Source organism: Neopelma chrysocephalum, unplaced genomic scaffold (genome assembly GCF_003984885.1).
Source record: "Neopelma chrysocephalum unplaced genomic scaffold, ASM398488v2 Primary Assembly neopelma1_42, whole genome shotgun sequence".
Classification (NCBI taxonomy): domain Eukaryota; kingdom Metazoa; phylum Chordata; class Aves; order Passeriformes; family Pipridae; genus Neopelma; species Neopelma chrysocephalum.
The window spans coordinates 15,687,511-15,702,173 of record NW_020897700.1 but is presented as its reverse complement, the minus strand read 5'-3'; the positions used below and the strand labels follow the sequence as shown (position 1 = coordinate 15,702,173).

At 36.9% G+C, this 14,663-nt stretch overlaps 1 protein-coding gene across 1 annotated transcript in view; it reads left to right on the top strand.

The window, feature by feature from the left end:
- CPE (carboxypeptidase E) overlaps positions 1-12,950 on the top strand; it is a 58,232-nt gene extending 45,282 nt beyond the window's left edge. The window contains exons 6-9 of the mRNA XM_027676770.1: positions 4,161-4,300; positions 6,662-6,761; positions 9,085-9,203; positions 10,241-12,950. Of these exons, the coding sequence (XP_027532571.1) occupies positions 4,161-4,300; positions 6,662-6,761; positions 9,085-9,203; positions 10,241-10,339 (458 nt within the window). The 3' untranslated portion in view covers positions 10,340-12,950. The remainder of the gene's footprint in view (positions 1-4,160; positions 4,301-6,661; positions 6,762-9,084; positions 9,204-10,240) is intronic.
- The last annotated feature ends 1,713 nt before the right edge of the window (positions 12,951-14,663 follow it).

Genomic DNA, 14,663 nt, shown 5'->3' with positions numbered 1-14,663 from the left:
CTTCGCACCCTTGGGTTGCTGTGAGCTGTCATCCCCAACTTTCTCCTTTTCCCTTCCTTTCCCATTTTTCTACTAAAACCAAGCATTCATTTCTGTGGAATGTACTCACTCTTGCCTATATTCCCACTTTATTGCCAGTATCCACTCTTGCCCATTTTCTGTCTTTATTCCCAGTCATCTTCTACAGGCTGCCTTTGACAGTACCTCATGAGACCAAGAGTTCTGACCTAGGAAAGGATGATTTTTCTTTCTGATGAATCACTATAGGTCCTGTTGCCCTATAGAGCTTATTATCGTGCCTCCACTTGTGTTGCATCTGTTCTTTGTCCGTATCATTCACCCACAGGAACTTGTACCTTCTGTAAAAGACAGGACTGTATAGTGGGATGGCAGCAATCTTCACTGGTTCTCCAGTATGCAGGGATAATATGTGGGTGGTGCTCTTGTGTGACTGTGGGTTGCTTTTGTGTGTTTTTCCGAGTACCTGGCTTCTTTCACTAGGAAGGCCGAACGTCTGGTGACAGAAACAACTGGTAACAGTCCTTGTCTCAAACTGTTAGTAAGGATGAACCCTCCATTGCATTCCTGTTCTGTCCTTCCCTTTTGTCTGACCTTGGGATTTCCTCACCAACCTCATACAAGGTGGCAATTCTGCTTTCAGACTTTAAGCTTTTGGGATGGAGAGAGCAGATGATGTACAGGAATATTTGACACTTGCTTCTCTCTCTTAATACACTTTACTGTGAGATTTTTCTCACCATTACCTGTTTAATAGTTACTTTCTTCTTTAGAGCAGAGGCACAGAGAAAATAGCTCCCCCTTACAGCATCTTGGTGCTAAATTTGAGGCCATAATGTGTATTACACTTGTAGTAGTTGTCATCTGTAATTCGTTGATCCTTGTAGGTTTTTCAGAGACAGCAAGCAAAGGCAAAGAGTTCATTCTTTTGCCATCAGACTCTGGGGAGAAACAAGTTTGTATATAAAAACCATGCTGTTTTTAACACTTTTTTTCTCCTATCAGCATTTAATTAATGATTTCACTTATGCACAAGAAAGCCAAATTAAAGTTGCACAAACAGCTTTAATTTTGGCATTTCCTTAGCTGTTTAGTGCACAACTTTTCAACATCCCTAATGGTTTTTTAATGTACTTTTTGTGTGGAGTATCTATTAGGAACTATAAATGAGAAGAGCAGATAGCAACAGATTACTACCTAGCCACATGCCTGTTCTGCTTGTTCTGTCATTACAGAGTCACCTGAGTCTAATCAGATTCGTGTCATTGCAAAAATAGCTTTTCAAAGCAGCTTAGTGCTATTGCTGTACTATTAGGCTATTGTTTAAATGTCCTTTTTTAAAATTATTTTTATTTTCAGATACTCTCAAATCACTCTTGGCACTCTAATTCCTTACTTGAATTGCCAGTTTTGGAAACAGCTTTAGGGTTTTTTTAGGATTTCATACAACACATGTAGGAGGCAACTGTTCTCCCCATTATGCACAAGGCTCAAGTTCATCCTGTCCTCCCGAATGTCACTGTCTTTTCTATGTGTAGAAGCTGAACTAGCTTAGTGCTGTAGCTTGTAGTCTTAAGTAATTCTGATGCATGGATGTCAAGAACACAACCTGCACTTTGCTTCCTTTGTGAAGCTTGGCGTTCCTTTTTTAAAACAGAAATTAATTTTTTCCCATATTCTAAGCTTATTTATGTAAACACTAACCTAGAGACAGTATAGTCCTTCAGGACACTAGAACAGTGCAACAGAGGAGTCTTTGTGTTTTCAGTTTCAAAGGAAAGTCCTGCTCATGGTCAGCAAAGGGCATTCATTGCTGAATCTCAGTTATATCTGAGGTATCTAAGCCTTTCTGATCTTCAGAGAGTGGTTGCTGTTAAAGTGTAAGAAAGTTACTGCTATACTTTGTTAAAATAAGAGGCTTTGGAAGTGTGATGATGTGCATGCATGTAGTACAAGCCATGTACATAATCAGATGGAATAGGGCAGTTAGAGGACTTGACCAGTAGCAGCAAAGTTGCTGCAAGGTTGAATAAATACTTTTAATATTTAAAAAGTATTAAATATGTATTGTAACTCTGTAAATATGTATTGATTTCTTGGATATTGCACCTAATCACCATCTTGAATGCGCAGGAAAAGAGTGCACTCCAGATTACATATGTAGTAGGCCACAGTTTAAATCTAGGCCAGCTTCCACCCATTCTCTGTCCCAGAGATTCAGATCATCACCTGCAATTCAATGAAGCTGAATTTTTTCAGGAGCAACACATAAACCTTGGAGCAAGCCAGGAACTGGGAAACAAACTATAAAATATGGCCATTGTGCACAAAACTGGAAAATATATTACTTCTTTATTCTGTTCTTGAGGAACTAGGGCATTCCTGAGTAATACTTTGGGGGAAGGAGAAATTTCTTGAGAATTGGAACAGTAATGGTTAATGTTGTTGGCACCAAAGTAAAATTACATAATGCCCTTTGTCTCCCAGTTCTCCTCTTCACACATTCTTTCTTTCTTTCTTTTAGAAGAAATACAGAAATCAGGAAAAGCAGCGTTATCTAGTGTCTAGAACAGATGCCTGGCAGTCAGCACTGCTGTCAGGATTTAACTCATGATTCCACACCTCCCTTGCTGTGTACTCTTGCATGGTCCATCTAGTGTTCCGCTGGTTGGAACGTCAGAACCATCCTTCGCAGGAGCACCTTTGCCTTCTGTGTCCTCATTTTTCTAAAAAAGGTTAAGAAATAAAAAGGTTCTTTTAGCAATCTGAAAAGTCCTTGTACCTATCAGCAGTTAGGAGTCTTGTTGCCTGGTTGGCAGAAAATAGAGTATTCATCCTAATGTGTTGGCAAAATCGCACCTGACTCAATCTGTTTGCTGCCCTCGGGGTTCTGCTTTGGGTATGATATCAGCTCTCTGGTCAGTTATGAACCTTGAACAATGCTGGTGCTTTGGTAGACTACATTAGGTCTCATGTAGCTTGCACGGGAGAATGTAGGCCTGAATGAATTAGCTGTCTTAGAAACACTTTTAAATCCTGCAGTGACCTCCATGGAGATGCTCAGAATGCTTGATAGAGATTTACTTTTCAGTCCTCCATTTGAGAATCCACTGACTCTGCTAGCTAGATAGACTGGGAAGGCAAGTGGTAGTTCTCCATCAGCTTCCACAAAGAATACATTTATAACCCTCCTGGGGGTGGCCACAGTCCCTCTCCAGCTTGTTGACCCAGTTACAAACCTGGAAACCTCTTTGGTTATTGATTGACCAAACTGAGAAAATAGCCAATATATCCATGTGGTGAGAGAAGGGGCTCAGAAAGGTCAAAGAGCACATACTTTGTATCAAGTTTTTATTCCTAATGATGACATTATCATGCTGCATATATTTTTAAATTTCTATGGTTAAAGTTGAGTTAGTAATGATGCTTCTCTTCTCTCTTGAAGGCTACCTAGTACTGATTTTGCAGAGGCTTTGAGTGGGTAGGAAATACCCCTATCTATGGAAAAAATTCCATGAAAATAAATTTTATAGGATTTCTTTTTTTTTTTTGGTAAAATATTTAGAATCTATGCAGAAAATCTTGACAAACAGATTTTTTTCATGTAAAATGTTACTAACTTGAAGCGCCATATTTTCAGAAAAACACCGCAACACGTTTTTGACCCATCTTTATAAACCTCTTTTTCAATGTCACCTTATTATGTTTAATTTGCTTTATAATTAATTGTCATTATTCTTGGCTTACAAAGTGGTTGTCTGTCTTTTTTTTTTATATAGAAATATTTTAGCCATAATCTGAAATAATTTTCTGTTCCCAAAGAGAAAATATGTGATGTATATGTCAGCTATCCAAATATGTGTTAGGTAGGAGTATACAGGCCAGGTGCAGCATCAAGTAGAAGTATACAAGCCATGTGCCAAAGCTTTTCTGAACTTTCCCTGAAAGAATATGGTTTTTTGGAATTAATTGTTCTGTTGGTTTCTCTGATTTAAAGCTTCTGAATTCAAAACTAAGTGGATTAACTGGAACTGCACCAATAGCTGTTCTTTTCTGAATAGTACCAGCATGTCAGGCGTCCCCCTCTATTTAGTTCAGAATAATGCAAAATCCATCACTAACTCTCTTTTCTGGCATTGCAGGAATGCAGGATTTCAATTACCTCAGCAGCAACTGCTTTGAAATCACAGTGGAACTTAGCTGTGAAAAGTTCCCACCGGAAGAAACTCTGAAGGGCTACTGGGAGGACAATAAGAACTCCCTTATAAATTACATTGAGCAGGTAACACAAAAGAGGGTGGCAAAACTCTAGTTATTGCACATAAAACTTATAAACTTTTCTGCTGTGTGAACATCTAATTCAAATTTCATATTAATCCAGATATCGCTCCATAATTCCTATCTGTCTCTAAGATGGTAAATCCTGTGTGATATTTCTAAATAAGTGGAAGAAGAGGCGAAAAGAAGGAAGATGTTATAGTATGGAATTAATCTCATCTTACTTAAGCTGTTGCAGACATTTAATTAAAATGACTTGTGTTGGGTTCCTCAATGAAAAGAAATACAGATTTCCAGAGTCTATAATTCAGTCCCCCAGCAGTGATGTGTTTACTGAGAGAGATAGATTGCCCTCTGCAGGTATTAAAGTGTGTGTACAGATGTGGGATGGAACACTCTGTGGATGTACAGGGAACCTAGACAGCTAGACAGGATTAGACTGTGACTGCTTGGCAGTTCAGTGTAGCATCATGGGACATCTCTAATCCTGGTTTTGTAGATATTCCGGTGGTCTCTGACTGCATGAGCTGCTGATATTCAGTATAGAGCTGTCAGTGTGATGATTCCATTAAAAATGACACCAAATCTGGTAGAAGTGTGTTGTCATGGGTTTATATAATCTTGTGCTAAGGGATTGTTAGAAGTTAAGACTCATGAAATAGATCTGTGTGTGCGTTTGGGGGTTTTCTTTGTTGCTGTTTTTTTTTGGTTGTTTGCTTTTTTTAATTGTTTCATGCCAATGTATCAAGCTGCACTGAAATGATGGTTCCAAACAGTGTGGGAATATCGAATTTCTGATACCTGACTATTGTAGTTAACGATTACAAATATATCTGATATCATTAATGGCTGCACACCTGAGATTGTGAAATCAGAAACACACTTTGCTAGCAGATCTGATCAATTAATAAATTTGTTTCTTTAAGAACTTATTTGTGCAGAAATGCTTTAGTTAGTCAGAAATCTGAAATACTTGAAATGTTTGAGTTACACTGTTCTGTTAATAAGTTATATGTGGGCTGAGGAAAAAGCTGTACCCATCCTGCAAGTTTTTACCCACTGATTATGAGATCCATCTCAAATTGTTCAGCTCCTTTGCACATGGGTTAATTTTCTCTGACTTGTGGAAAACTATGTTATCACTGCATTTTCAAAATTATTTCTGTGTAAGATACTATTTTGCCAACTTCCTTTGCTCCTGTGGAGCTGCTGGCTTTATCCTTGAAGTTCAGTTGGCCTATTTGGCATTGGTTTTTATCTTATTGCGGGACAAAAGGTCCAGCTCTGTGCTCCAGCTCCCCTATGATTGCTGAGGATAGTGCAAATATGTACTTTCTGCTTTTCTAAGCTGATCTACATCAGGCTTCTCCCATACTGTGAATTAGAGGAAACTGAACTAAACTATAGCAGCTGAATGTATCATATAGGTTCATAAAGGGGAACATCAATATCTCAAAATAAAATTTGGGTTCCACAAATCTTTTCAAATATCGCAAAATCAGAGAGAAGCCTGAACTCCACAGTACTTCGCTGCCTAATTTCCAGGCTCCCGATAAAATGCATCTCCACGCAGGTTCCCAACATCCCCTTCTTCCCAGCACTGAGAGTTCCCTATTTCAGGCCATGAAAAAGCAGTTGATCCTCAGTGTCTTGCCCCTGAGGAGCTCAGCCTGCTTTCAAACCATGCTTAAGGTATGCTGGCAGGACTCCACACACTGTGGTCAAATCAGTGCTTTAATTTCATATATGCTAGGAACAGTCAAGTTAGGTACTGCTGGGGCTGTTGCCTGCAGCAGGAACTAGGACATGGCCCACCATTGCCTTGTGGGGAGTGTTGTGATTCTATGTAGTCCCAGCTCGAAAACCTGGGTGTTTTGGGTGCACAATAGGGGTCTCAAGCATCTCACAAAGGGATTGCCCATTGAAGTCCAAGTGACTGCATTTACTTTGATAATGTTTCACTTTTAAGCAGTTATGTCCATTATTATCTCTACATTTTTAAAGTTGATTAAATTTTTCTTAAAAAAAAAAAGGTTTTTTAAGGCCCTTTTTCAAAGCTTTTCAGTGCATTCATTGATCCCCAATATGATAGACTTTCAAGTCAGTGTTCACATATATTATGATTTGCTGAATATTTCTGAGAACTGCTTGCATTGCACAGGTAAATGATTATAACTACCTGCTGAATTATTTTTCCTCTTCATTCTTTGTTCCATTATGACGTTAAGTATTTATCATTGATAGTTGTCAGCATGTAGACATGCTTTGTTAGATATATCAGTAGATATTCCATTGACAAAAATGCCATCTTTTCTTAAGAATTTTCCAATTACTTACTATGTGTTGCTGACCCTATTTATTTTAGATTCATCGAGGAGTGAAGGGGTTTGTTAAAGATCTTCAAGGCAATCCAATAGCAAATGCTACAATATCTGTAGAGGGGATAAGCCATGACATTACATCAGGTGAGTGTGGTACCTTAGCAAAACAAGAAAGCTGAGATATATTGCTTCTCCTCTGCTTAGCAACCTGAAGCCATTTCACATCTTTTTAACTGAAGCTTTAAGGGAGCAAAATTTTGAAGCCAGGAAAGCTTGCTGTGCCTCAAGAAGCTTGTTGTCTGCAGGATTTCATGCATCTTTTGCTTGTATTTTGCTCTCAAAGTATCTGAGACTGGTTTTTGTGACTTCATGGATCTCTGGTGTGAGCTGGTTCTGGGGGCTCTTGGTTATTAATGCTTAGACTGTCTTCTGGTTTATAATGTAAATAGTGTTTCACAACTCTGCCAGGATTTAAAGTCCTGTCAGCAGTGCTGTTTTTAGTTTGAAGGCTAAATTTTAGTCTGAAAGTGTTACATTATTTACAACGCAATCATACCTTTGGGTATGTAAATTCTTGACAGATTTTCAATTTACATAACTTGCTTCCACAAAAGTAAGTTCTCTCTGCTGTTTACAATTACGTGACCTTTTTTCAGAAAGGTGATTCTAAAAGATGAAAGTATTGTGTTGGTTTGTGTTTCACAGAAAATTGTGTCACCTCTTCAGTGATGTTGTGCTTTATTCTAGGAATAAGTTCAAAGCTAGCTCACACAGTGCCATCTTTCAGTCTGCCCTGTAGACCTATGCTGTCCTATCCTGAATGACAATTTTTTTATTTGCACAAGATACTAATTAGAAAAACAATAAGAAAATGTCATTTTTTTATACATGATCTTATATTATGGTCATTTTCTCAATAATATGTCTCACTGTAGTCTTACAGAATGCAGAATACTATGAAACAGGACTAGAATAATCTTCAGGTAGCTCCAGTTTGTGTTTGTTTGTGCATCACCTTCCAAGAGGCCAGCACTTCTGCCAAGCAGGGGAACAGTCTGTGAAAACATTAGTCATCTTCTTTCACTGTAAATAAGAAGTCAAAATGTATAGAGGTTGTAAATAAATTTTCAGGCATAACAAAAATGAAATAAACTGTGAAAAGAGGTATTTTGAGGTAGGAGAGAGTGAGGCATATGAGAGAGAAGCTCATGCTTCTGTGGTACAAAAAATCATTAATCTTTCCACATCATTGTGTGTGTATAAGCCTTAAAGTCATGTATTGTCAAAAGAGTGAGGAAAACAAGTACTTGAATTTTGGCACAGTCAAAATAAAGGATAAATATTCTTTGGCTTTTCTCCTGTTCTTTGTTCATGAGTTGAAATTCAGCTTTGTTCCATTGCCAGGAATTAGAATAGATCATTATCGTAGTTCTACAGAGTATTTTTTTCCTTTCTGTTTTATGAAGAGAAAAATCTGGGAACAACTGGACTGACTACTGACATTTTTTGACCATGTAAATTGCAGACATTTAAGTAATATTTCCCTTTGTGCACTGTGTAGCTGCAGATGTGGTGAAAAACATTTAAGGGACTGGCAGAAAGAGCATGGCCAAGTCTTTTAAATGGACTACTAACTGAACTTCAGAATAGCCTTGCAATGTTTTTTGGAGATAGGGAAATTCAGAGTATTAGCCTGTGACAGATTAGGTAATTGCACACCTGCTGGTGCAGGCAGGATCTGAGTCTTTGTGAATATGGGATAGGGTCATTTCTGTAGAAGAGGATGATGCGTTTTGATTCTGTGACTGAAAAAGATGATCTACAGCAACAGTGTAGTAGGATCCTCTCTTTGACCTGAGTGTATTAAACTTCCATTTCTTTGTTTATCTGAGCCAAAGAAAAAAGCCCTAGACAATGCCTGGATACTGAAACATGTAGACAATGATACTTCAAGGGTGGTACACATGGAATATTCTAGGACATGATGATTTATAGCTTTTTCTGAAGTGTGAGAAAGGTGGTCCCATTTATTTAAATTTGATGAGAATAAAATGCATTTACACTTGGATTTTCAGAATACTGAGGAACAGTAAAAATCCATATTACACTGCAAACTGAAACTCAGACACTTAACAGGAATTCTACAATGGCTGGAGTGTGCTTCTAAAGTAGAGTAATGCCTCATATTGTCCTGTTCTTCAGTGTGATGGAGAACCTTCAGCCTCAGCAAGCAAAATCTTTCATGGCATCTACAGCACAACTTCAAAGTTTAAATCAGTGTTTTGGTTAACTGAAAAGGAGAAAATCTGTAATGATATATTTATACAGCTCTTACAGAAGAATCCTTTCAGACAGACAAAAGGAAAGGGCTGACAGGAATATAAAAGGCTGACATACCCCTTCTCCTTAGCTGCATAATTATTTTTATACATATTTATTTGGACATTTTTCTCCTTCTCCTCTACAGCCAAGGATGGTGATTACTGGAGATTGCTTGTGCCTGGAAATTACAAACTTACAGCCTCAGCACCAGGCTATCTAGCAATAACGAAAAAAGTGGCTGTGCCCTTCAGCCCTGCGGTTGTGGTAAGTGCTCACATGTGTGTTGGTTTATCACCTATTATATATTTAAAAGGTCTCTTTTCCCTCGTGGTATGCATGTAAGCAGAAGGTGATTTTTCAGAATATTTAAGAATATGCTAATTTAGAAAGACTGGAAATCTACTCTTTTAGCACTTGATGCACCAACTGCTGAGAGTAATCTTGTTTTAAACTCATTTAATCTCTTGCTGGTCTTATTAATAATGAAAAGACACAGAGAAGGGTAATGTTGGGATACTTAAACATTCTATTGGTTGAAGTGTGAATAGACAATCAGAAAGAGGATTACAGGATATATCTAAATAGTACAACATGAAAAGTAAGAGATGTTGAGGTTTGGATTGAGACATGATATGTTCAGTCTAAATTGTCAAATGACTACCGGCTTGGTTTAAAACCAGTGTTCAGCTCTGTGCAGAAAGATAGTGATGGACCTCTCTTTGTGTAGATGCCCAGTATGTGCAGTGAATAAGACCTAGACTGCATCTAAGATCTCAGAAGCATTTTTAATTCACCCTCTGTACAGGTGTGGATGTCTCTTAACAATTAAAGTAGCACATCATATCTACATTAATGAGCCACATGTTAGGAAAAGCTCCCTGGATCTTTTTGCTGGCATAAAATTGAATACATGTTTTGATATGGTGAGGGTATATGCATTGCTAGGTGTTAGCACTAAGCTGATGATACTTCTTATAATATGCTGTGTGATTTATGTGACTATTATTCAGTTTTAATTTCATTGGCTCATACTTTTTGAAATTTTTAAATAAGTCAAAGACTTGACAAATGTCTGGTTCTTTTGGAAATTTTGCTGACCTGTGTGTATTTTTAGATAAGTTATTGCACATATTTAAATCAGCCTTGAGACACTTTGGAATAAACCTAGCCTAAAATAGAAGGTACCTCCCTAAGCCCCATGTCTGTATTAAACAATTTCTTTCAATACATTACTCTTGATAGCCTACACTACTCTCTTTTTACAAGTCTTACTGATATTTTTTATTGTTTCTCTTACTCAGGTTGATTTTGAACTGGAGTCATTGTCTGAAAGAAAAGAAGAGGAAAAAGAAGAGTTGATGGAATGGTGGAAGATGATGTCAGAAACACTAAATTTTTAAATGAGGATTTTGACTTTACAGCTTTTAATCTGTGTTGACTTAGTATAATGTACTGTGGAAACTCCCTATATTCTAGATTTTGTGCACTTCACAATAATTAACTTTAAATTTTTCAGTCATATTTTGATTAATATGATTACAAATAACTAGTAGCCTCCTAGGTAGATAAATAAGTTATTAATTTTCTTTCATATTGTTATAGAAAATTTACTCTTATATACAAATCAGAAAAAATATGAATGAATATGCAGCCTTTATGACTATATGACAGTACAATCTGTTGTGTATTATTTGCAAGTTCAGAATATGTAGGTTAACTTTTGATTTTAAAAAAGAAATATGCTGTAGTCAATTATTGATACTGCCAGAAATATTTGACAGTGCATAGTAATAGACAGTGCTCTTTACTACGTTCTATAGTGGATGTTATTGAAAAGATTTATAATAACAGTGTGTGGTGTAATAATGGTTTACAAGGATTAAAATTCACTATAACATTTTTTATGTTTCTGGTGTTGGGGCTATTTAAATATGTAAGAAACATAAGTTGACTTCATTTTACTAAGCAGAAGAAATCTGCATAAAGTCTTTTATTAAAGGTGGCATAGAATGAATACAGGAAATAGGAGAGCTTTATTCCTTAAACAGTTGACAATATTCAAAGATCAGGTTTTAATTATTTCTTATTGCTTATTAAGCAAATTAAAAATTCTGAGTGGGCAAGGAAGAAGAGCTTGTGCATCTTGTTAATATGCTCCTTGTGTTTGTTTTACAGCAAGAAAAGAAATAATTTCAGGTGATATCTGTTTTAGTTAGATAACTACCTTTTCAACATGGTGTCTAGGTAATCAGCCAAACGTTAATCTGTTCACTGAAGGCTACCAAAGTATAGTCTAGACAATGAACTGGAAATCTACTGAGGTTGTGCATTTAGTCTTGCAAGTCAAGAATGCATGTTTCCAACTTTGTTTCTTCTGCTGGCTGGTCTTATCTAAATCTAGAAGCAAGAAAGATAAGTGAGATTTTTTTCAGTGTGGCAAAATTTTTGCAGTATTTTTTAAGATGATACAAAAAGCAGCTTTGATTTAGAAAGAGTCTTCTTGCTCCCCCCCTTTTTTTAAATAATTTAATTAATATACTGTAGTATTTTGGCTGAGTGAAATTTGCAGCATCAGAAAACACACATGGACCGTAGTAGGTGCAAGTTTAGTATAATTCTTCTGAAACGAGTGCTGGTATGCTACTTGATAGCAGCTAAACATCTCATCTGTTTGAAAGCTTACACACTATTGCTGGTCTATTTTAATTCAAGATCAGATATTTGATATAGATTTCCTTCCTCTGTTTCTTTCGTATCACTGTGTTTTGATTAGCATATTATTTTAGCTTATGCTGTAGGAATTCAATGTGGTTCAGAACCAATCAACAATGCACTATCATGCTCCTGCTGTAAGTGAAAAATCACATGTTCAGGTGTAGGATCCAAGTTCACCTCCTTTGAGTATTTAAAAATTTACTGAAATACTATTTTCTGAGAATTTAAAATTCTTTAATAAAAGTAGCGCCTGATCCTTTTAGAGGAACCGACTTAAGATTTGACACACAGTGACAAACTGAACAGTAATAGAACAGTAATAAAAAGGCATAAGCTTTCTCTCTCTGATCACAAGTTTGCTATGTAACCTGTAGCTCATTTGGGTAGTAGATGTTTAATTCCAAATTTCAGGGAGTTGTTATACAGCGATGAACTTCAAATCTCCATTGCGATGAGAAACTCCAGTGGCAAATAAAGAATGTTATCTGAACGTGTCTTGATAACTTGTGGCTAGCTGTGAACAACACTGTGCATGAAGGATGCCTGCTTACACCAGATTGGGTGCTTTTGACAATTTGAAAGGCTAAGATGTAGCAAAGAATGCATTCTGTGTCTGGCAATAATGATACTGTTTTTAAATGAACCAGGTAAGGTCAAAGCAAATAGTATAAAAATGAATTATAATAAGAGACTGCTGGCATGTGGGCAAAAGGCTGCAGTAGTGTAAACTAATGTAATAAAGCAAATGTCTGTTTATACAGAATACCCTGCTCTGCCTCTTCCAAACATAAGAATTTCAATCTGAATGACACTACTACATGGTACAATGCCTGTCATGCATCCAGTCTTCCTGTGGCATAGTTAGTGCAGACATTACATCAAAGTGATCTCATAAAAGATTTCTAATCCATACCTGTGTTATGTGTTTGAGATCTTCTGGTCTACTGTTTCATGCGTTTGAGATTAAATGTGGTGTCTCTTAAGTAATCTCTTCGTTGTGCTCTAGATGACTGCTTGCTATTACCATGTTGAGATCAGGTTAAAATGATTAAATGTTACAACACCAGAACCACTGCCACTGTTCTTGCTCTAGGTAAACATCCTTAAGAACAGCGTAGTCAGGACTCTTAATAAATTAATTCATTATGTAGCTTTTCCTAGCTGAGCTGAGCTGTGTTGTAGGACTGTGTATGTTTAATGGAAGATTAAGCTGCTGTGTGATGCTGAGCTTTTGGTTAAAAAGGCACATGCTGTACTCTTGTACAATAAATCTACAGTTTTATTTAAAACATAAAATGTGTGAGTTATTTACAGGCTCAAAACATGACCTCTTTGGCTGTGCTTGTCTGCAGAGTATGCCATAAACTCATCTTCAGTGAGGTGTGTGTGCCAATTAATTTGCTGTTTGAACAGAGAAAGGAGCTGGGGTTAGTGATGGTATCCCACTGAGAGCCATCCACAGCCCCTTAACTTTGTGCTTGAACATCCACCTTTTGGAGTATACATCTTTCTGAGCACTTTTCCCATGGCCTTTAAATCAAGTAAGGGATAGTAATGAGGTGCTCTGCATTTGCCATGTGGGGACAGGGCATACACTTTTGCATGTCTCTTTCACGGTATTTACAGATCTTTTTCCATATCTATCATATCGATCCTTAATACTAGAAAGCATGGTGTGCAGCGTGCTTGCAAACTAGTGGTACTGTGCATTCCTTATAATGACAATGGCCAGGATTATAATAACAATGAAGTCAGTCAAATAAAATCACTGCATCTTAATTTTCTTTCCCTTTTTCTAGGTTGTGGTGTTCAGATATGTGAATTTACATATAGACCTGGCTAGTCCTGAGCTGCTAATAACACACATTAAAGTGTAACACATTAAAGTGTAAATTAAAACTATATGTTTTAATTTTATGTTAGAAAGAATTGCTGTCAAGTTTCTTTGAGATTTTTTATTTTTAACAGATATAACAAGTGCAAAAGGAACACTTAATAATTAGGCCCTGAAAGGAAGAAGTTTCAGAGAAGGATGACAGATAGGTTTAAAGGAGCTTGAATTTGAAGCTAAAAGGTATGGTTCCAATGAGCCTGATTTTCTCCCATATCTGTGTTTAGTTTGATTTAGGTCTGGTGAGACTGTAGAATAGCAGCAGTTTAGTGACGGCCTCTCTAAGAGTTAGAGGAGCTGGCTAAAGCGTCTCAGTAAACCTGCTCCAATGGAGGAGTGTCTTGTTTCTTACTTGTAGTTAGCACTGGAAATGCAGGACTGAGAAATGTCACTGCAGCGCTTGCTTTCTACCTTTCTGAATCTTGCAAAATACTTGTTCTGATCGTCTCCTTCCAGGTATTTTATTCCCTGTGTACATTTCTGTTTATTATGTAGAGCTACATCTGTTATAAATAATTTACTGCTTGTTAATTTGACTCATAGGTTTGATCATTGACACAGGCTCTGTTCCAGTATTTCTGACTTACATAATTAAACCCAGAAAAACAAAAACACTCAGGAGATTTTCTGAAAGTCATGGCATAAAAAAAAACCCAGTGTGTTTTTTTGCCTCTCGGCTTGTGAGGGTTTTGAGTGAGCTTGCTTCACGTTTCTGTTTTTAGAGCCTGCTTTAGGGAGAGAAGAATATGACAACTGAGAAGCTGATGTAATTTGGTGCATCCGGAGGCCAAGGATATACAGCAGTATAGCAAGTATTAGAATCGGCAATATAAAAATGAGATCTTTACAAACAGTTGCTGTTTACTTTTGCTAATTATGACAGTGGAAGTGTATTAATTGAGTTAAATAGCCTTGCAGTGCTGATCTTTTTTCATCCCTCCTTATTTTGCCTCTCCACACCCCAGGCATTATATTTCAGCAATGACTTAAACACATCCATGATTAGGCATCATTCATCACAATGCTAGTTTTCCCCTGAATTAATGTTTAATAATTCATATTATTTTATCTTTGTTCTACTTTCATATTCTGTTAAGCCACCACAGATTTTTGTAATC